Below are 21,654 nucleotides of genomic sequence, written 5' to 3' on the forward strand. Positions count from 1 at the left end.
ATACTCGTATCTACTTATGAAATTCAATTCCAATAAAAATATTGAAAATCTCGTAAAGACTGCCTATTAGCTGTGCGAGAAAGTTCGAGATTTCGCGCATAGTTCGGGAACTACAAAATGGCGGAGGTGAGACCTTCGTCAAGACGGGGAAATCGGGGACACAGTTATGGTCCAAATCCTGTAGTAGCCAGTGGAATAGATTCCATGCAGATGGATTCTATGGGAGGACATTATGATTCAGGTAACGTTTTGATAGATGACATTGGCATTTTGTACCCAGCGTGCATTTTTTTAAATTATGAATCTCGGTTTGTTTACAATTTCAAATTTGAACTTGTAATATGATCGTGATACTTTGAAAAATCTACGGTTCTTGAGTGTACCTAGCTGTGGTTCATAGCCTCGATTTCAGGTCATCATTTTAACGTGGTGTACATTGCCGGCCCGAGATAGTGTGACAAAATAGCATAAAGAACAAGTCAGATAAAAAAAGTGTTATGAATATAGTCGAACTCGGCCGGTTTCCAACTCGGCCAGATAAAAATAGTCGAACTCGACCTGACCAGATGTAATTGAATTACAGCGGCCGAACTTTTTGAGCTTTGTGCCATCTGGAAATTTCATTCGAATTGAACATCGGATAAAAAAAAATCATCATCCGCTCACACCGGGTTTACTGGTAATATTAAATTAAAATTGTTAACAAATGCAGAAGATCGGTACAAAACATGCTCGTAAATTGCCTAGAACATACAGATCTGCGTTAAACCTTTGATTTACAACTTAACATTGCACCAGCTCACGGACAAGGTCTGTATTTTTTTTGACCCAATATAATATAAAATTTAAGATTTGAATCTTGTCGTGAAAAATCAAAACTAAGATCGGGCGGCAACTCAGCCAAGATGAAAGTACGTCTGCCTATTCATAAATTTAAGATGAGTACAATAGAAAGACAATGCGTCTTATCAGGTGTGAATCACCGTGCAGCGTCCATCTCTAGTATGTCCATGATTGTAATAATTCGTATGACTGTTACCGATTTCAGTGACGCAAGTTTACAAAAAAACCCAGACATTACCCCGGAAACGCAGACATTGCATCGGCGACCACCTGGCTCTGCTATGTATTGTATTTTTCATCGTAATATGGCACAGGGCTGGTCTTGTTAGAAATCAACAACTCTCTGTACTTTGTTTGAAAATTGCAGCTGTGTCACTAAAATCAACACTCGCATACCATTAACACTTATTTGCCAACCCATTAACACATATAACCTGGCCGACTTCAACTGCTGAACGAGTTCAAATCTGGCCGAGTTCGACGGACACCTTGTCTATCAATATTCTCAAAGATGAACCAGAACAGAAAGTCAGTAGTGGACAAAAGATTTTTTCGTTAGTGTGGGGGAAAGTTCGTTGGCCTGGGGGGAAACAGAGGTGGTAATTCAAAAACTCATCGTCTATTCTTGTTTGTGATTGGTACTGGCAATGTTTGGGGGATTGTGACGTAGCTCTGTCTTTGAGAATAGTAAGTGACAGAACTGCAGCGAGAGTGTACTCCGAATTGCTGAATTCTAGACTAATTTGAACTTCCCATTGACAGTAAGTGTAACCAGATTTTAGGAGGTGTGTTGGGAAATTTATTGACATAACATTACTATTGGGTTATTCAAATTGCTAAATGGATGGGTTGATTCAAAATTTGAAAGTCAAAATCAACACCACACGAGCCACATCTTTGTATCCATGTACCCTTGCTTCAGCACTGTTTGACTTCAATGCTAACAAACTTTTCATACGCTAAAGAAAATAATTTTCATCTACTCTAACTGACTACATGTTCTGGTCCATCTTTGAGAATCTTTGTATGTACAAAATATCAAGTCTATTCTTATTTTCAACAAATTTCTACTTTGGGTTACCCATTTGAAATCTGTGAGTGAATTTTTTTGGAAATATTTTATTTTTATGTAGACATTTTCACAATTATTTATATGTACATCAACATTGGTGTAGAATAGGATTGTACTGATAGGGTGTTGTAATACATGTACACCGTGACTTACACCATTCTCATGCAAATTTGTTTAATTTTATATCCAGAAAGTGGTACAGTAACAGGAAGACCCCAATCAAGACCTGGAACAAGTCAATCCATTGATATGCGACTAGGAAACACACCTTCAGTGAGTCCAGAACTCACTAGAAAAAGACAATCACGAACAAGGCCCAAATCTGCAAAAGGAAGAACCAGAGCAGGTGGTGCTGGGTATCAGACACATTTACTATCTCAACAAATGTCGCTACAAGATGATGATGATGATACTGAGAGTGTGATTGAACAAGTGTTAAGAACTACGCCAGTGAGGCCAAACTCATCCCTGTCCAAATTTAAACCACTACCAGCCATTCCAAAAAGTGCTTCCATGGAGTGCAATACTCACGACGACAATATGAACATTTCACATTTTGACAACTCAACTTCATCACAATTTTATGAGGAGCCAACATCTGTTAACAAACACCAATCTCTTCTACAACCCACCAAGGACTTATCCGATGATGGAAATCCATCAGCACCACAGCGTGATCATGATGACCCAAACATATCACGTAATCATGATTTCCCCCCACAACTGAATTCAAATGTTAACAAATCATCACATAAAAGAATATCACGAAAAGACTTTCGGCAACACCAAAAGGCCAGGCTTGCCAGAGTGAAACTGAACATTCCAGTTCCATGCGAACCAGGTAAAAATGAACCAAGAATACAGCTTGCCATCAGACTCCCTGAAGGAGAGAGGTTGGTTAGGTTCTTCCATCCCGAGAATACATTGAAAGAAGTACTAGCCTATGCAGACTCGGAAAGTAGCGAATCACTACTGGATTGTGACATGTTTATTAATTCGATCCCAGAGAAGATATTCATGGATTTATCCAAGTCTATAAAAGAATCTGGGCTGCAAGACAAGACTGTCATCTATCTAGAAGACAAAGATTATGAATAACTAATGCAGTCCCAAGGCATGAAGTTCTGAAGCGCAGGAGTCGTCAACTGCATACGTGGCAGATGGTCGTGTCTACCCATAAGCAGGTGACAACCCCTCAACTTTAAAGCAAAGAAGTCATCACCTGCGCATGCGTGGGAATTGACACGACGATAACAACACACGCTAAAAACGCAAAGGCTCATGGGTAGACGACTGTTTGTAAACAATGAAACGCTATGGCCATCTGACGCATGTGCAGGTGACGACTCCCTCGCTTTAAATGTTGTCATTGTCATTCATTTACAGAAAACGACCAAAATGTCAGTTTTTAAGGAACATTGTGCTTAATGCACTGTCATCTCAGACACAAAATATTTAGCTGGATGTTTCTGAAAGTAATATGGTTGTAAAGTGTCAAGTTCTGGGATAACTGCTTCACAGGGATGGATCAACTACCAGTAGAAATTTACTGAATTGTCCAATCAGGGTTGTATCAGGGAAATTACGAGTGGTTTTATAACTGTAAAACCTGTATGGCTCAGTCACAGTGATTGATTAGAAGAACTTCAGCACAATACAACTACGATACATGTACCATAGAAAGGCATGTATAATTAACAAAGTAACAATTCTATACTTGTTATATTTTGTCACAATGTGGTAATCACGGGACCAACATACTTTGCTCATGTCTGCTTTTTTCGAAGGTCTGCCAATTATAAACAGTTCTTTTTTATGGTCTTAGCACACTATTCATTGTCAGATTGAAAATTTTTACTTGTGTGTTATTTCCTGGTATTTTTTTTTAGGAAAACATACATGTTAAGATGTAGCATGTACCGGTATACGAGGTACTTTTACAGTGCAACTTATTTACATTTTGTTTTGTGTGTGTGTTTACATTTTTTTACATGTTTCATACATACATGTATATATCACTAATCTAAAGGGCCCATGTACATTATTCACATTTAATCATCATTACGTTAGAAACTCACTAAAATTTCCAAAGAAATTTGCAACCCTTTTGTAAATCTCTTCTTCATACATGTACATGTCTGTTGTATGACTTTTTAGCTCCGCTGTCGACTTTGTCGAGCGGAGCTTATCATATGAGTGATTGTCCGTCGTCGTCTCCGTCGTCCGTGTCAATGTTTTACTTTTTCGACTTCTTCTTGAAAACTACAAGCCTGAATGCTTTGATACTTGGTGTATATGTACCTTGGGTAGACATCTCTCAGATTTGTTCATTTCATGATGATATCTTCAATTCTCTAATTTTGGTGAATATTTTTGTCATTTTTAGTAAAAAGTGATATTTTCGACTTCTTGTTGAAAAGTGCAATTGCTTTGATATTACATATATAGGTACTACATTTGGACCTCTCTCAGATTTGTTCATTTTGTAATGATATCTTTAATTCTCTAATTTTGGTGAATATTTTTGTCATTTTTGGTAAAAAGTGATATTTTCGACTTCTTGTTGAAAACCGCAAGTCCAATTGCTTTGATATTTACATATATAGGTACTACATGTCGACCTCTCTCAGATTTGTTCATTTTGTAATGATATCTTCAATTCTCTAATTTTGGTGAATATTTTTGTAATTTTTGGTAAAAAGTGATATTTTCGACCTCTTGTTGAAAACCGAAAGTCCAATTGCTTTGATATTACATATATAGGTACTACATGTGGACCTCTCTCAGATTTGTTCATTTTGTAATGATATCTTTAATTCTCTAATTTTGGTGAATATTTTTGTAATTTTTGGTAAAAAGTGATATTTTCGACTTCTTGTTGAAAACCGCAAGTCCAATTGCTTTGATATTACATATATAGGTACTACATGTGGACCTCTCTCAGATTTGTTCATTTCATGATGATATCTTTAATTCTCTAATTTTGATGAATATTTTTGTAATTTTTGGTAAAAAGTGATATTTTCGACTTCTTGTTGAAAACCGCAAGTCCAATTGCTTTGATTTATTATACATATAGGTACTACAAATGTACATGTGGACCTCTCTCAAATTTGTTCATTTTCTAATGATATCTTCTGTTCTTTAATTGCCATGTGCATTGCTAACAGCGGAGCTATCTCAGCCGACAGGCTGCTTGTTAAAATTCATAAAGAATTACACGCTTTAAATACGTCACTGTGGGTCCCATATAGAACAGGACGTGGTATTTCTCATAGAAAGCAAGGCAATTAAAAAAAAAAATTTCCCAGAAATAAAAAAAAAAAGTTTGAAGATAACTGTGTTCCAATTCGGTTTGAACTTCCCAGAGTGTTGGCTTATGTAGATGGTAGTTTGAAAGCAGGTGTGTATGTATTGATTTATCATATATGAAATTCCTTTTAAGAAATGTACAATTTGATATCTCATTTTTATTGTGTAAATATTCATGATATACTTGTGTATATACGGTATTTGTCCAAGGGAAGACCAATGTGTGCCATGCATACATGTCGAAATCTCAGGTGTATTTCCTTAACAGTTTATTTGAATTCTGTTCAGTTATTTACAACTGTGTACAAAATGTATATATGCATGTTTGTATTTTATTCTTTTTTATGTGAATTTTCATTTACCAGCCTTCAACAACAAAATATGACAATTCCTTGCAAAACTTTGTCAGTACATTTGTCAGCTGAAATATGCGAGAAATAATTTTTTTTAGCTTTCATGTTGTTTCTACCGAAGTTGCACTAAAATATCAAGTATAGTATCAGTGAGAACAGAAATGTGGGAAGGCTAATTTTATTTATGCAGCCATGTTTTGTACCACTATTTAACAGGACTGATCAATTGCATGAATAATGTATGTCCTTTCTTCCTAAAATAACGACTACTATATTTGTTCGGTTATTAGGACACCTTTCAAATAAGCACACTAATTCCAGTTATTGTATACTGTTTCCATCACTGAACAACAACAAAATATTTTGACCAGACATGCCCGTTATTTACATAAAGGCAAACCTTTAGCAGGAAACTGTTCATAATTGCCTGTATTCCAATTATCTCACAAGCTCCTTTCACGTGTCATATCACAATTTTATGTGTTGTTGGCAAAAACAATGGAAGAGTAATAAACCAAATCCCTTCGAGTAAATTTTGTGAGTGTATTTTTGGTTATCAGAAACTGTAGAATTCAGATTTCTTTTTGAGACTGTAAATATGCTGTTTATTTAAATTTTAAATAAATATCACATTATTTTCTGTACACTAATTTTCTTATTTCCATTCTGATGCAGCTCTACTGTAAAAAAGAGGAAGTTATTAATTGTTGTAAAATAATACTAATCTACCCAGTGGTTCATAAATGTAGTGCAGCAAGCTTTGACACGCACATCCATACAATATTTACTTTATGTTTGTGCTCTGGGAATGGGAGAGCCAAAGATGTACACTCTACAACAATTCAAGATATAAGGGATTTTTCCACCACATTGGTTCAACTTTTCCAATATCATAAACCACAAAACAAGTTTGAACACAGTACCATTGGTCACAGTTAGAAAATCTAACTAAAAATAGAACTGACATAACAAAGGAAAATCAATAGACCATTTTCCGTTCACTGCGAGAATCACGCGTTATGCGTGAAATCGAACGTAAAAACAGGACAAACAAAGGTCATAGCATCGTAGTCGCGTCAAACATCGCGTGGGATTCGACAAACGCGAAAGGATTTCGGGGACATTTCCATGCTTAATAATGTGCTGTCCACATTTGATGATAGGCAATTTCGATTAAGTGAGGGTATTCGGAAGCAATATTCCTCTGTCGAAGATCGGCCGGTCAATGTAAGCTGCGAAATAAAGAAATTCTAGTTCAAAAGCAAATCGTTCAATTTTTGCGGCAGACGTTTGACGCGCGTCTTTCATGCATCTCGCGAGATCTCGCAATTGTTCGGAAAATCACCTATTAAATGTTCAACTCAAAACGAGTTTCTAAGACTTGGTGATTTGTCCCAACTAATTCCCAGGGATAATTTATGTCTGAAAAAAAATTGCAATAAACACTCCTATCATTTTAGTGTTTTGATTACAGAATCTCGTCTTAATTATGTCGTATTCTTCACACTATTGGCTCATACCATTTGGATACATAAAATGAAAAACAAATTTTGGGGTCACTGAAAATAGTGTAAAACAAGTCTGCATTTCTATTCATGTAATTTCAAAAAAAGGAATTGTTCTTTTTTTCCCCCGTGGTAAACTTATTGTTTCATATCTCGAATTGGTCTGAAACATTTCTACATCTTTAATCATTATGGAACTTTCCACCCCCCATGTATTGCAACATGTTCAGAAGATGAACATTTTCTCAATATTACATTCATTCATTCATAAAAGCATGCGCAACTAGCGAGTAAAATCACAAACATACAAATCCACACCATAAAACTGACAATCTCCCATGCATGGTTATAATGATATTTTTTTTAATACTTTTTCACTGCCTCAAAAATTTTGTGTAAAAGTAGGACATTTAACAAAAGCATTTCAAAAATGTATCATTAAAAAGTAACTATTGGATGACAAGGGAAGATACAGTGAGTAGATACATGAGAAGGGTATCATTTTTTACTTCCATACACTTTGTTTCAGAAGAAATTAGAACTTTATCGGCTCGGAAGAACTTTGTACCAAAAAAAATGAAAATCACAACTCAAAAGTACAGTATTTAAAATATAATACATAGTATCAATACATTGTTGCATGTATGTTAGACCTGTTTGGTGAAGTTACAAAATGGCAGCATAAATTTTACTTCACTAAACAAGCCATCGATTAGTCATCACTCCATCACAACTGAGTTTGATTAAAATCAACTAATTTAAGCTAAAACTGTTTAAAGTACATTCAATATTGCAACACTTTTAAGTCGCTTTTCAAAGCTGAAGTTGATGTGACTCAATGGTCTGCTAAATATTGCCACATTAATATCTTGTTTTTGTGAGTATTTTATAATGTTGGAGTTCCTGTATACTAGTAATTTATGCCAAAATTCATTTTTCAGTAAAGTATCCATCAAATAGGTTTTGCTGTAGCAGTGTTTCGCACCAACATGGTATACACCCAGTATGAATTGTACAAGTACAGTTTTCTACTAGTATTATTACTGTAAAACCATTTACTTTCACTATTTTGATGTTTTGAGGATATTCACTGTGTTTTAATTTCAAGAATTTGTCATGGAAACAATGATGTTCACATAGATTTAATTTAGTGGATTTAACTTTTTTAACATTACAAAATTAAAACTGAGTGAATCATTAATGCATTTACAGTACCCACAAGAATGGTTTACATAATTATCTAGATTGGCATCAGTACAAGCACCCACCAGTTAGTTAGGCACCCCCACATGTACAAGTATCATTTAAGTCCAGGAAAGAAATGTAAACAATTTGTGATCAATTTAGGTTTTTCAAATTCTTCAGCTATTTGCACACTTATCATAAATGTGTCTTATCACTTTGAGTTCACTCATTTTGTGTAACAAAGATAATCTTGACTTGGTGTGACATGGATTAAAATAATATAAACCAGCCGCTAGAACATAATCTTGTCACATTGGCTTGACCACATAAGTGTTAGAAAAGCTGCACTGTCACCAGATGTGCGTAGGGGCGGCTCACACAACATGTGTTAGTGATCAGTTTTCAGAGATATGCTACAAATTCAAAATTATGTTTCATATTTAAAGAGTTTTTGTGCCAATAAAGTACTCTAGTGATGTACACAAGTCCTATCAGAAGTACATTACTTGGGGTTTGCAACTACGGTGACATGACACCAAGATCCCGTTTCAATCTCGCTCTCGCATAAGCGGTCCAACTCAGAAAAATGTGAATGCGCATGCCCAAGGTAACTAGGATACTGGGATGTCCAGGTGGATCAAAATAGCTGCTCACGATATGACGGATTACGACATTTTCTGTACATTTTCGATGCATTACATTTTTTCACTATGAATGTAATACATGTTTTATTTTTTTATTACAAACCACCTATGTCATGTCAGAAGGTCGTAGCATCAGTCTTGCTATCTACGAGATGAGACTTGAATGGGATCTTGGCATGATGTCACCATACAGTACTATGCGTGTTGCAAACCCCAAGTAATGTACCTCTGGTCCTATCCATAATCAATATTTATGTTTTGAGCTGTGAATAATAGAACAGTAGAATAAACGCATGCAGAGTTCCAATAAGAATGCTGCTTTAACCCTTATACTTTTGCATTGACTTGGGTCAAATTAGGGCTAAACACTGAATTTCTTGGAGGTGCAATATACAAAAGATATTACATACAGACAGCATATAGTTTTTTTCCTACAAGGGTTTTTTGGTTGGTTGGCCAATTTAGCTTACGGGGTACTTTAAATTGCTTACATATGCAAATTAGGTCTTGTGTACATATCTAGCATTTAGATTGCCAACATATGCAAATTAGGTCTTGTGTACATATCTAGCATTTAGATTGCCAACATATGCAAATTAGGTCTTGTGTACACATCTAGCATTTAGATTGCCAACATATGCAAATTAGGTCTTGTGTACATATCTAGCATTTAGATTGCCAACATATGCAAATTAGGTCTTGTGTACATATCTAGCATTTAGATTGCCAACATATGCAAATTAGGTCTTGTGTACATATCTAGCATTTAGATTGCCAACATATGCAAATTAGGTCTTGTGTACACATCTAGCATTTAGATTGCTGACATATGCAAATTAGGTCTTGTGTACATATCTAGCATTTAGATTGCCAACATATGCAAATTAGGTCTTGTGTACATATCTAGCATTTAGATTGCCAACATATGCAAATTAGGTCTTGTGTACATATCTAGCATTTAGATTGCCAACATATGCAAATTAGGTCTTGTGTACACATCTAGCATTTAGATTGCCAACATATGCAAATTAGGTCTTGTGTACATATCTAGCATTTAGATTGCCAACATATGCAAATTAGGTCTTGTGTACATATCTAGCATTTAGATTGCCAACATATGCAAATTAGGTCTTGTGTACATATCTAGCATTTAGTTTAAAGAGAACATACTGGTAGCATCTTATATAAATAAGAAGACTGTCATTAGAATATCAAGTCAAGACAACCTATTTTGTGACCAAGATCCAGATGTCCACATTGTAACAACATGCTAAAACGTTGAGTTAAATCAGTATCAGTGAAGGTTTGGAGAACTGGAAATCAAATTGATATGCCTTGTACCAATACAGGGATCTTCATATAAGGAACCATATGAACAGCTAAAACTAAATTAATGGTAAATGTAATTGTAACGTAATGTGTTTCACTAAATTAAATTCCTTATTTATCCTGGGTGCCTCAAGCTTCAAGTTTTTCAATTTCATCAATGTCATCTGCATTTAATCTTGAAATTTTTCTTCCTAAATAAGCAGGAAAAAAATAATATTAATGATTAGTAAAACTATAGTTATGCTAAAGAGCAAAATATCAAATATTATGATGATTGCGAAAACATGTCCGCTGACAGCAGGCGTGACAGCTGTGTCTATAATAAACTTGTTCGCTTATCCCCAATAGACATACCCCCCAGGAATACCACCACAATGTTGACATCAAGCTATAATGATTTATTACCCTCGGTAACAATTCATTATATTTACGTATTCTTATAGCATTATTCGAAGTCTCAGCAACTATTCCAAACAGTTTTTTGAAGGTTTACGGCCTTTGTTTTCACCGTGATGGTTGCCAGGCAGTGAAAATGCCCGGATGTCTGCCTCTTTGAATAGGCTGTTAATGATGCGGTACTTTTTGTTGTCCTCAATTATTTTAAAAATGCGGGTTCTAAAAAGTGTCAAAAAATGCAATTTTTATTAAAAATTGAGTTCTATGAAATTGTTCTAAAAATAGAGATTTTTGAAAAATATTAGAACTGTAACAAACAAAATAATGCTATTTCACTGTGCAATGGGACATTAGATTCATGTCTGTAACATAATAAACCAATGAACATTTGTGAGCAACTTTCTCAAAAATTATGAGTAGGCTTCTATCTTAAATTAACAAGGGTATTAAAAGTAAACACACAAATTTTGACATGACATGATGAAACTTTATTTTTAATAAAATGTCAATTTAAAAGTGCTGCAAGTCATCCTGCAATGAGTCAATGAAATTTATGTGCATACCAAACATTCCTTAGTTTTTGCGCATATTTTAATCTAAGTTCATCTTACAAAATTATTTGTGCTGTGAAGAAAAATCTATTTATAGGCCATATGTATGCATGCCCCTGAGAGGTCACACATCCTGGTACTTTTGGGGGTATTGATGACCTATTCCAACAAAAATCACCAATATTATACTGCAATTTTTGATGTGTTGAACTATTTGAAGACTACCGTATTTCATTGATAGTGAAAGTAGAAAGTACCAGGATGTGTGACCTTTAAAGGTCATCACATGCTTACCAAAATGCTCTTCTATTTTCTTCATTATACCCATGGCCCGTGGACCGTCCACCATATTGATAGCTATACCTGATTTACCGAATCGTCCAGTTCTGCCAATTCTATGGAGATACGTTTCACAATCTGCATGGCCATTCACGTCAACTGGAACATCAAAGTTGACGACCAAAGTGACTTGTTCAACGTCAATGCCTACAATAAGAAAATCAGAAAATTCCGTTGACTCTTGGACTAGATGCATGTAAAACAAGTGATATTGCTTGCAAAATCATATCAAGATAGGAGAATATATTACTGTAGAATACTTTACTTTCGCTTGGAATTTATTTTCGCTATTTTCGATGAAGGGATGTTTCAGTGAAAATAAAATCCAGCGAATATACTTTTTTTCTTATATTTCACATTAAACTCATCAAAAATCAGTGAAAATAAATTCCACACAAAACGCCCAAATAGCCTTTTCAGCGAAAATTAATTCCAGTGAAAATAAAGTATTCCACAGTATGTATAAAAATGATTGTAATCATGTCATAAACAGCCAAACTAATTGACATGTGTGTGATACTTGTCTGGTCATAGTTTTGGAGTTGGTTGCTGTACTAAACTTCCAAACCATTTTGTTGTTTATATTAAATAGTAGTTATTTAACTTTAAAAAGGAGTTTTGCATATTTTCATTACCGTACTCGACCGACTTATTGCCCATGCTCGGCTAAGCGCCCACCCCCACTTTTAGGACATTTCTCTTTTCGGGTCAACATTTGGCACCCAACCCCTTCAAAACTTGGTCTTTGATCATTGTTTAACTTATCCAAATATTGGTTATCATTTTTATGTGATACAGCATGGATATCACTGTGAATATGTTGGGAATGCATAGACCATGGTAACTGTTCGTAAGCTACGCTTCGACAATGACCTGGTAATAAAAGTGAATTGCTAGTTACCAGTTTTTTAATAAGTCATGTCATTTATTCGCCGAAATCAAGTCCAACAGATTGTACTTCGACAATTCACTTCCGCATTACTTTACCAGAAAGTCTTCGGGAATTTCCAAAGAATTGGGTCAGTACAACACATCATTCTGATTGGTTGACCCATTAGGTCGAAAGACGTTGTTGCAGGTGAAATCGTGCAAAAAAACATCATTGTGGAAAGTGCATTTCATCGAGAGTTTGCATATGATCCAACACATTCAACAATGAAGATAATGAAGATTTTGACCTTGACTGTATACAAACGGACTCAAATATTTTTAACCTTGTAAATTTGGATGGTACGTAATTAATATTGTAATGAAATTTTTTGTTGTAAGTCAATAACAACGCAATTAATTTCGTAATTTTATTTTCCCTCAAAGACGTAATATCCCCCTCAATCTGTCACATGGTGAATTAAAATTGTCATTTGCACTTTTTTTTGAGGGGGGTGCTCGGGTAAACACGCACCCCTAAAAAATCATGATTTTCTGAGTTGAGGCACTGGGCATTAACGCAGTTGAGTACTGCATTACAACATGAATTCTTAACCCTTTGAGCACCAACTTTTGTCACCATTCATTGACAGAATAAAATGTCACATTTTTTAGACAATTTCAGAATTTTGATCAAACCCTGTAGTTGATAGAAAATTATGTCCATTTGATCCAAAATGGTAAACAAAATTATAGAAAAACACTTAAAAATAGGCAAAATGTTACACCCAAATTTGGGAAGAAAAAAAAAAGTTTCAGTGTCACAGTGTCAATTTTGTGAATATAAATGAACCAATATATTGATATTTATTTGTAGTTGGTCAATGAAAAATACGTTTTAGAGATAACCATAACCATACAGAGTTGTACATTTAAAAAAACATTACTTGCTTATGTCAATATATACTAGGTAATTTTGACCATTAAAGGGAATAAAATATTTACCGTATTACCCCGGGCACGCGCCCCTCCCTGGGCAAGCGCCCACCCCCCTGTTTTCACAAAAGTTACATGTTGGGGACATCCTCGGTTAAACGCCCAGGGTGATTTTTAGCCAAGAACGGGGTCAACAATAAAGTTTTATTTGTCAAAAACGAACGCGTTCAATTTATTTAAATAGTGTGTTTGTTACGGTAGTTCTCTTTTTCGAGTGTGTGGTGGCCCTGAAAAGGGCCGCTTTGTTTGTGTTTTTACGTAAAAACTCATTGGAACTTAACGACGTAAGATGAACCACGCAGCATGTGGCGCACACGTTCTGCTTTCTCTTCATTCACGATGAATCCAATATTACAATATTGCAATAATCCATACCTTGGTGAGTGGTTTGAAGCACTTAGCTTTGGTTTCAAAACGTAGCATTTTGCTGACTGTGAATCCATAACGGGAGCTATCACTTTTGAGACATCACGTCGTAAACTTGCTACTTTCTTTCCATCCTTCATCACAGCATGTGGATTATTTTTCTGTCGTTGAAGAAAAAACATTTTGCTGACCTCAAGTCCATTACGATAACCATAATGAGGCATGCCGACGATGGGAACTTGTTGCATCATCGTTATTTTTGTAATTTTGTCACGTGTGTGGGTGCGTGAATAAATCATGTTAATGAGGTCGAACAGAGTTTATTTTCAGTCTCTTTTTTATGTATCGCCATTTGGATATGTTTATGTGTTCACAATAGTTTGTAGACATTTCACATCAGTAATAAAAGGTTTATTTGTTTTATAACCCTGTCTGCTATTCTTCAGTAATTACGATGCGATGTATCAATAAGTGCGTGAACAAAATTATGCTAATGAGGTCATCGCCATCTTGGATTACAAGCGGTAGTTTTCCCCGGCCGTTTCGACTTGCACTGATCACGATTACTGGTACTAAAAAAGTAACCGTGCATTGATTACAATACTTACCGTACTTTGTAGCCAATTTCAGTGAGTAATACAACTTCATTCGCTGACATAAAACAAGTTTTATTCTTGAAATTTGACCCTGTGTCTTAGTGTTCCCACAGTTCTTGACCGAGTGCTCACGTTTATTGAAACCTCGCATAAATCAAGAAATAAGTTCGTGTACAAAGTGTACGAAAGCATTCCTTTATTTGACCTTATCATACAATCACAAAAACAACTTTTTAAAATCTTTTTTGGGGTGGTTCTCGGGTAAGCGCCCACCCCCAATTTTTCCCGATTTTGTATGTTCAGGCCCCTGGGCGCGTGCCCGAGGTAATACGGTAATATTTGTATTAATATTTGTTAAAAAATGAGAAATACCTCTAGCTGTCACATTGGTTGTGATAAGAACTTTTTCTTTTCCTTCTCTAAACCTATTGAGTACAGCGACACGTTGTTCCACTGTGAGATCACCAGATAATATAGCTACTGCATGGCCTTCCTTAGACATCTGTTCTGCTAACCATGATACAGTTCTCCTAGTCTGCAATAAAAATACATGACAAATTAAAATACCTTGTCCAATGTTCTATTAACAACATGTTATACTAGTAATACATCGTCTGTTGACGTAATTTTTTCTCTTGTTCATCCACAGCAATTTTCAGCTGGTGATGTGTACCTACAGTTCACATCATTGTTTTGTGACGTAAACAAGCAAAAGAAAAGCAGTTCACAAGCAAATACTTTGATATCACGTCAATAATAATGTTTCAGAGGTTTAGTATATTCTACATAACAAATGACTTGTGTCTAAGAATGAAGGTGGTATCAGTGATACAGCTGATGGCTGACAATACTGAAATCACTCCTAGAAAACCTGTTTGTGTTTATTCTTATTCAAAGAACAAACACACGCACAGTAACAAATAATTTTCATTTACTGTAAAATACTTTATTTTAGCTGCAATTAATTTTAGGTCAAATGACTTTTCAGGTGCTTTGTATGGAACTTTTGATAAGTTGAATGTAAAACATAGGAAAATATATATATTAGCTGGATTTTGTTTTCACTGAATCATTCCTTCAGTGAAAAAAAAGCAAAAATTAATTCCAAGCAAAGATAATGTATTTTACAGTAATCCATACTCTGTCAGCTGTTTTGCATCATGAATTATTTTGATTGTAAATGGCAGTGAGACAAATTTCTTTTTCTGGTTCATACGTTAAGTATTCCTAAAGTTTGATTGAATTCTTAACTGAGTCACTGTAATGCAAGTGTACACAAAAAAAAACGTCACTAGTATTGTTAAACAACATCGTTTTAACTAATTGACTGCAATGCGCTAGGCTACTGTAAAATACTTTAAACAGCGTCCGGTTTACTTTCGGAAATTCCGTCGTGTTTCGGAAAGTTTTTATTTTCACAACTTTTGAATATTTATTTGTACTTTTAGGCTAGTAAGGGGGTTATAATAATACTCAGATTTTGCTTTTACATTATTTTTTCATTGGTTAGACCCCTTTAAAAAGTCACTTCTGGTCATTTTACTGGCCATTTTATTATTTCTAAGTGAAATTAAATTAATTTCACTTAGAAATAATTTTTGCTGAAGAAATGATTCAGTGAAAATAAAATCCAGCGAATATACTATTTTCATATATCCATGTTATTCAAATCCATGTTATTCAACCAACATAGTTGATTGACACTAAAGAAGTCACAAAGTTTGATTATACAGTCCTCTGGTTTTAGTTAGACACTGGTTCTTGTGTTGAATATCCAAGTCAAGGCTACAGTGCATGAGTTAACATTGTTTACATGAAGAGGCTGATATTGTTTACACTAACAAGCTGATAATCACATTACAAAGGAAGGTCAATCTCAAAATGGGTGATTCTAGGAACAGCATAAGTTTAAGGAGTAAAGAAAATGTTCAAAATCCAGGAGAGATGAGAAAGTTTATTGAAAGATACTTTGGAAAGAAAGTTGAAATTAAATTCAACCACAACAGTGTCACCATACGGTCAAACACAAATATGAAAGAAGTGTGGATGAAAGCGATCAAGGCTGTATTCACTGAAGACAAGTACACTTACATCAAGAAAGGTGAAGTAAAAAGTGAACAACTCCGTATTGCTGATGGTGACAACACAGTTATTATTAAGATGTATGATAATGGCACTTTACTAATACAAGGAAACAATTACAACCAGTGGATGGAAACAGTGGGAAGAGAGATGTTCTCCAAAATACAAGAACTGTTGGGTTTAAATGTGAATTTTGAATCAGCAGAAGTTACTGAAGATACTGTATCAAAAAATACAAGAGCAAGGCGTGATCCTAAAAAAACAATTAGATTCAACGTTGAGGAATACGAACTAGAAGCCAGCACAATTAAACCACAAAAGACACACTATGATGAAAGCAATACAAAAAACGATTCACAAAGTAAAGGACCAACATCAACCAAGCAAAGACCTACAACTCCAACAAGATCTACCAAGCCAAATATTGCTAACACTCCATCCAGAATCCCATGCCGCATCTCGAAAACACCTATTGTAAATAATGGAGGATCCCTGGACAACACAGAGCTAGCAGCAACTTTGTCACAAATGTTCAAGTCCATTCAACAAATTGACAAAAATTACTGTAATATTATGAGATCGGGCTCAATCACACAGGAATTAACGGACAAACTAATGAAAGTGGAAGATAATCTAGCCAAACAATCAAGAGACATACAGAAGATAAATAAACTTCTGGAAAATAAATTGAGAAAGGATGAAGCAACTAAACCAGGTACTGGCACAACTATACAGAATGGGGAAACCATAGCCACACTGATGAGCAAAATTGACAGAATAGAGAGAAGCATAACAAGTATTGAGAAAAGTTTTATAAACAACGATAAAGCCATATCAAAAATAACAGCTCTACAAGAATCCACCAAGTCATGTGTTGAAAAGGAAAAAGAAATCCTAACCAAGCTGCAACAAGACAGACATTACTTACAACAACAGCTTGAAAAGAGGGGGGAAGAAATTGACATATTGCAAAGTGAGAATGACAAACTACAGAAAGATATCAGAGAACTGAGGCATGATACACAAGACAACTACACAAGAAACCAATACAGTGTACTTGCACCAGAAGACAACAGTGATGATAGTCAAACTACCGGTAACACCTCTACCAACAGTGAATTCACAACTGTCACTAAGAAGATCAGATCATCTAGAAAGGTACAAACATTAATAATTGGTGATTCAATGCTAAAGGACATTAATGCTAGAGGAGTTTATAGAAATACACAGGTTAAGACATTACGTGGACGGAAGATAAAGGACATAACAGATCACATCCAAAAAGCATCTATTGTAAAAGAGGTTGAAAATATTGTGATTCATGTTGGCACCAACAACTTGGCCGATAAACACAAAGTTGATGAGTGTATGGAAGAATACACCACCTTGATTGATACTATCAGAGAAAAGAACCCCACAGTCAAGATTAGCATATCATCGGTTATTCACAGAAAAAATGATGTAGCTACTAACAAAATAATAGACAATTTCAACAGTAGATTGAAGAAGATTAATGGAAATAATGTACATTTCATCAACAACAACAATATTACTTCTGAAACTCACTTGATTGATGCAGTACATTTAAACAAACGTGGAACAGCTGAGCTGGTGAAAAACATCAAAGACACTATTGGGCCACTGATTGGAGTCAACAGACAAGAAAAAACAAATCACTGGTACAACAATGCAAGACATCGTCACAACAGAAGTTATGATACACCCAAGGAAGTGCATATACCAAGAAACAACAAGGAACAATACAGACCAAGAAACAACGAGGAACAGTACAGACCAAGAGACAATGAGCAACACTACAGACCAATAGATCCAGTTCCATTTCATATGCAGTTTCCTTTAACATCGTTCCTTGGCTACTCACCACCTTCACATTGGCCAGGAATGTACGGTCATAGACCACACTTCCCCAATTAGAATTAATATGTGCTGTCAGAAAACTAGGAAGAATATTAACATTTCACAACGGAGACCATTATCATTGTCTTATTGGAACATACAAAGTTTAGCCAGGAAAACTCAGGAAAATGACTTCATTAAAGACATTAATTGTCACGACATTGTTGGTCTTGGTGAAACTTGGCTTGACAAACACTCTGCATCTTCATTCAATATACCTGGATATTACAATTACTCAATAACAAGGAACAATCACACAGGTGGAGGACTAACAATCTTAATCAAGCAGGATATCAAACAAGGAGTGAATATCATTGAAAATACATCTTCTGAAGAAAAATTCTGGTGTAAACTAAAGAAGAAATTTTTTGGTCAACTTAAGGATACTTATCTCTGTTTTGTTTATAATCCCCCACTGAACTCAAAACACTGCAATCCTGACTTTTTTGAACACTTGGAGAAGGACATATCTAAATTCTCACAGTTTGGTAACATTGTTATTCTAGGAGACTTTAACAGCAGAACTGGTATGTTAAAGGATTATGCTGATTTTGATGATAGATTTTTACCATTACCATTTTCACCAGATAATAATGACACAATAACAGTTCGTAACAATCGAGATACTACAGTCAATGCATACGGTAAAGCTTTAATTGACCTTTGCAAAAATTGTGATATGAGGATACTGAATGGCAGAATGCCAGGAGATTGTAGTGGTAACATAACATGTTACCATTACAATGGAGTAAGCACAGTTGATTACGCCCTGTCGTCTTGTGATATTATTGATTATTTTGATTATTTTAAAATCCATGACTTTACTTATCTTTCAGACCATTGCCAGATTTCTTGCCAACTTAAATTAAATAAGATTATTAAATTACATAAAACCAATAATAATGATTTACATAATTTACCTAAAAGCTGGGTCTGGGATAAACTTTCAGTTTTTAATTACCAGGATAACCTTGCTTCAACACATAGTCAACATAAAATAAATTCCTTCTTAACTAACAAATATACATTAGATAGTAAGGGAATAAATGATGCAGTAAATAATTTTAATTCATTAATTACTGAGTCTGCAGACAGAACATTTAACAAGAAATCTAATAAAAGTAAGAAGCAGAAACCTAAAAAGAAAAAATGGTTTGACAGAGACTGCATGGTACTCAAAAAAGATCTTGTTAAAACAGCCCAATTAGTTAATAAATTTCCTTTCGATACTAGGTTGAGAGACTTATTTTATAGAAGAAAAAAGAAATTTAAAAAACTAATTAAATTAAAGAAAAAACAAGAAGAAAACTTAATTGTGAATAAACTTATTAACTTAAATAATACTAACCCTAATCAATTTTGGAAAGTTATTAATCAATTAAGAGAATCAACTCATGAACAAGCAAGCCATATTTCACCAGAAGAATGGAATAGGTATTACAGTAAATTAAATGCCTGTGAGACCAATAACAATTATCATAATAACATAATTTCTGAAATTACATCACTTGAAAATAGGGAACCTTTAGCAACTAAATTGAATAGCACAATTACAGATGAAGAAATTAAATTAGCTATTAAAAAACTTAAGTCAAAAAAGGCAGCAGGGTATGATGGATACTGTCCAGAATTATTGAAACAAAGTTCAGACTTCCTGATTAAACCACTACAAAAACTTTACAACCTCATCTTGGATTCAGGTATTTACCCAGATATCTGGAACATCAGTATCATATCACATATTTTTAAGAAGGGAGATAGAGCAGAGCCTGGTAATTATAGGGGAATATCTGTTTCCAGTTGTGTGGGTAAGACATTTTGTGTTATTATGAATAATAGAATTCAACAGTTTATGGACAAAAACAATATTTTACATTCCAACCAAGCTGGCTTTCGAAAAGGTTTCCGCACCACTGATCATATTTTCACTCTAAAAACAATTGTACATAAGTATCTAAAGCAAAATGGAAGACTATACACTTGTTTCATAGACTTCCAGAAAGCTTTCGATACTATTTGGAGAAATGGTTTATTTTACAAACTTCTGAACAGTGGTATAGACGGGAAAATTTATAATATTATTAAATATATGTACTTAAATACAAAGGCCTGCATACGATTTGGAAACAAGACTTCTTCTGTTTTTGAGACAACTAAGGGAGTAAAACAAGGCTGTGTAATCAGCCCTATGCTTTTTAACATCTATATTAATGACTTAAATGATGTATTACAGGATAGTTCAATAGACCATGTTTCACTAAATGACACTAAAATTAGCTCACTCTTCTACGCAGATGACCTAGTTTTACTTTCCACAACAAACAATGGTCTTCAAAAAGCATTAGATATTTTATCAGACTACTGTTCTAATTGGAAACTTAGTGTCAATTTAACAAAAACAAAAATTGTTATTTTCAGAAAAAGAGGTTTAAAAACACATGATAAATTTCTATATCTTGGAAATCATATCAACTGTGTTAACTCCTATAATTACTTAGGTGTTACAATGCAGTCCAATGGGAAATTTACTGAAGCCAGACAAAACATGGCAGATAAAGCCAACAGAGCCTTATATGCAATGTTAAGACACATTCCACCTGAATGCAACTGTAAAACATTTATCTATCTGTTCAGAACATGTATTCTTCCGGTACTCATTTATGGTTCAGAAATTTGGGGAATTGAAGTTTTGGATGAAAACAAATGGGACAAAACTACAAGTGAAAAACTACATTTGAAATTCTGTAGAAATATTCTAGGCCTAAATAAATTTGGTGCAAATTTAGCTTGTAGGGCAGAGTTGGGCTGTTTCCCATTACTAATAGACACCAAGAAAAACCTTATCAAGTATTGGTTACGCATACAAGGGCTTCCAGATAAATGTCTTACAAAACAAGCATATTATGAACAAATGAAATTCAATTTACCATGGTGTTCATCGGTTCAGAATTTAGTTATTGACTCAAGAATTCAAACTAGTAAAACAGATTTGAATATAAAGAACATTGATAAGACTTTAAAAGAAAACTATATTACATTTTGGAAACAGAATGTCAATCAAGAAAACACAAAACTAAGAACATATGCAAAATTCAAAAACACTTATAATTTTGAGTCATACTTAAATTGTCTTCCGAAAAAACATCAAGTCTGCATGTCACGCTTCCGAACAAGTAACCATTGTTTGGCTATTGAAAAAGGAAGGCACACACAGCCAAAAACTCCCATTGAAAAAAGAATTTGTAATTTATGTTCCCAAAATAAAATAGAAGATGAAGTTCACTTCCTTTTAGAATGTGAT

The 21,654-nt window shown here is 34.6% G+C and overlaps 2 protein-coding genes across 2 annotated transcripts in view; one reads left to right on the plus strand and one right to left on the minus strand.

Annotated features, from left to right (window-relative positions):
* The first annotated feature begins 95 nt into the window (after window positions 1-95).
* LOC102808818 (uncharacterized) lies at window positions 96-6,224 on the plus strand. Its single transcript, XM_006811955.3, has 2 exons — window positions 96-241; window positions 2,106-6,224. The coding sequence occupies exons 1-2, from the start codon at window positions 118-120 to the stop codon at window positions 3,011-3,013; spliced, it is 1,032 nt and encodes a 343-aa protein (XP_006812018.1). The 5' UTR covers window positions 96-117; the 3' UTR covers window positions 3,014-6,224.
* A 1,202-nt stretch (window positions 6,225-7,426) lies between these two features.
* Window positions 7,427-21,654, minus strand: part of LOC100369116 (ATP-dependent RNA helicase DDX19A-like) — a 43,409-nt gene continuing 29,181 nt past the window's right edge. The window contains exons 9-11 of the mRNA XM_085490522.1: window positions 14,727-14,889; window positions 11,485-11,676; window positions 7,427-10,434 (exon numbers count right to left, since the gene is read on the minus strand). Of these exons, the coding sequence (XP_085346648.1) occupies window positions 10,373-10,434; window positions 11,485-11,676; window positions 14,727-14,889 (417 nt within the window). The 3' untranslated portion in view covers window positions 7,427-10,372. The remainder of the gene's footprint in view (window positions 10,435-11,484; window positions 11,677-14,726; window positions 14,890-21,654) is intronic.

Source organism: Saccoglossus kowalevskii, chromosome 15, assembly GCF_978046115.1.
Source record: "Saccoglossus kowalevskii chromosome 15, keSacKowa6.1, whole genome shotgun sequence".
Taxonomy (NCBI): Eukaryota; Metazoa; Hemichordata; class Enteropneusta; family Harrimaniidae; genus Saccoglossus; species Saccoglossus kowalevskii.

Bases quoted from the DNA above. Each gene is read 5' to 3' on its own strand.
- LOC102808818 (XM_006811955.3), top strand. From the start codon at position 118: ATGGCGGAGGTGAGACCTTCGTCAAGACGGGGAAATCGGGGACACAGT. The intron at 242-2,105 runs GTAACGTTTTGA...TTTTATATCCAG, and splicing joins GGGAGGACATTATGATTCAG to AAAGTGGTACAGTAACAGGA.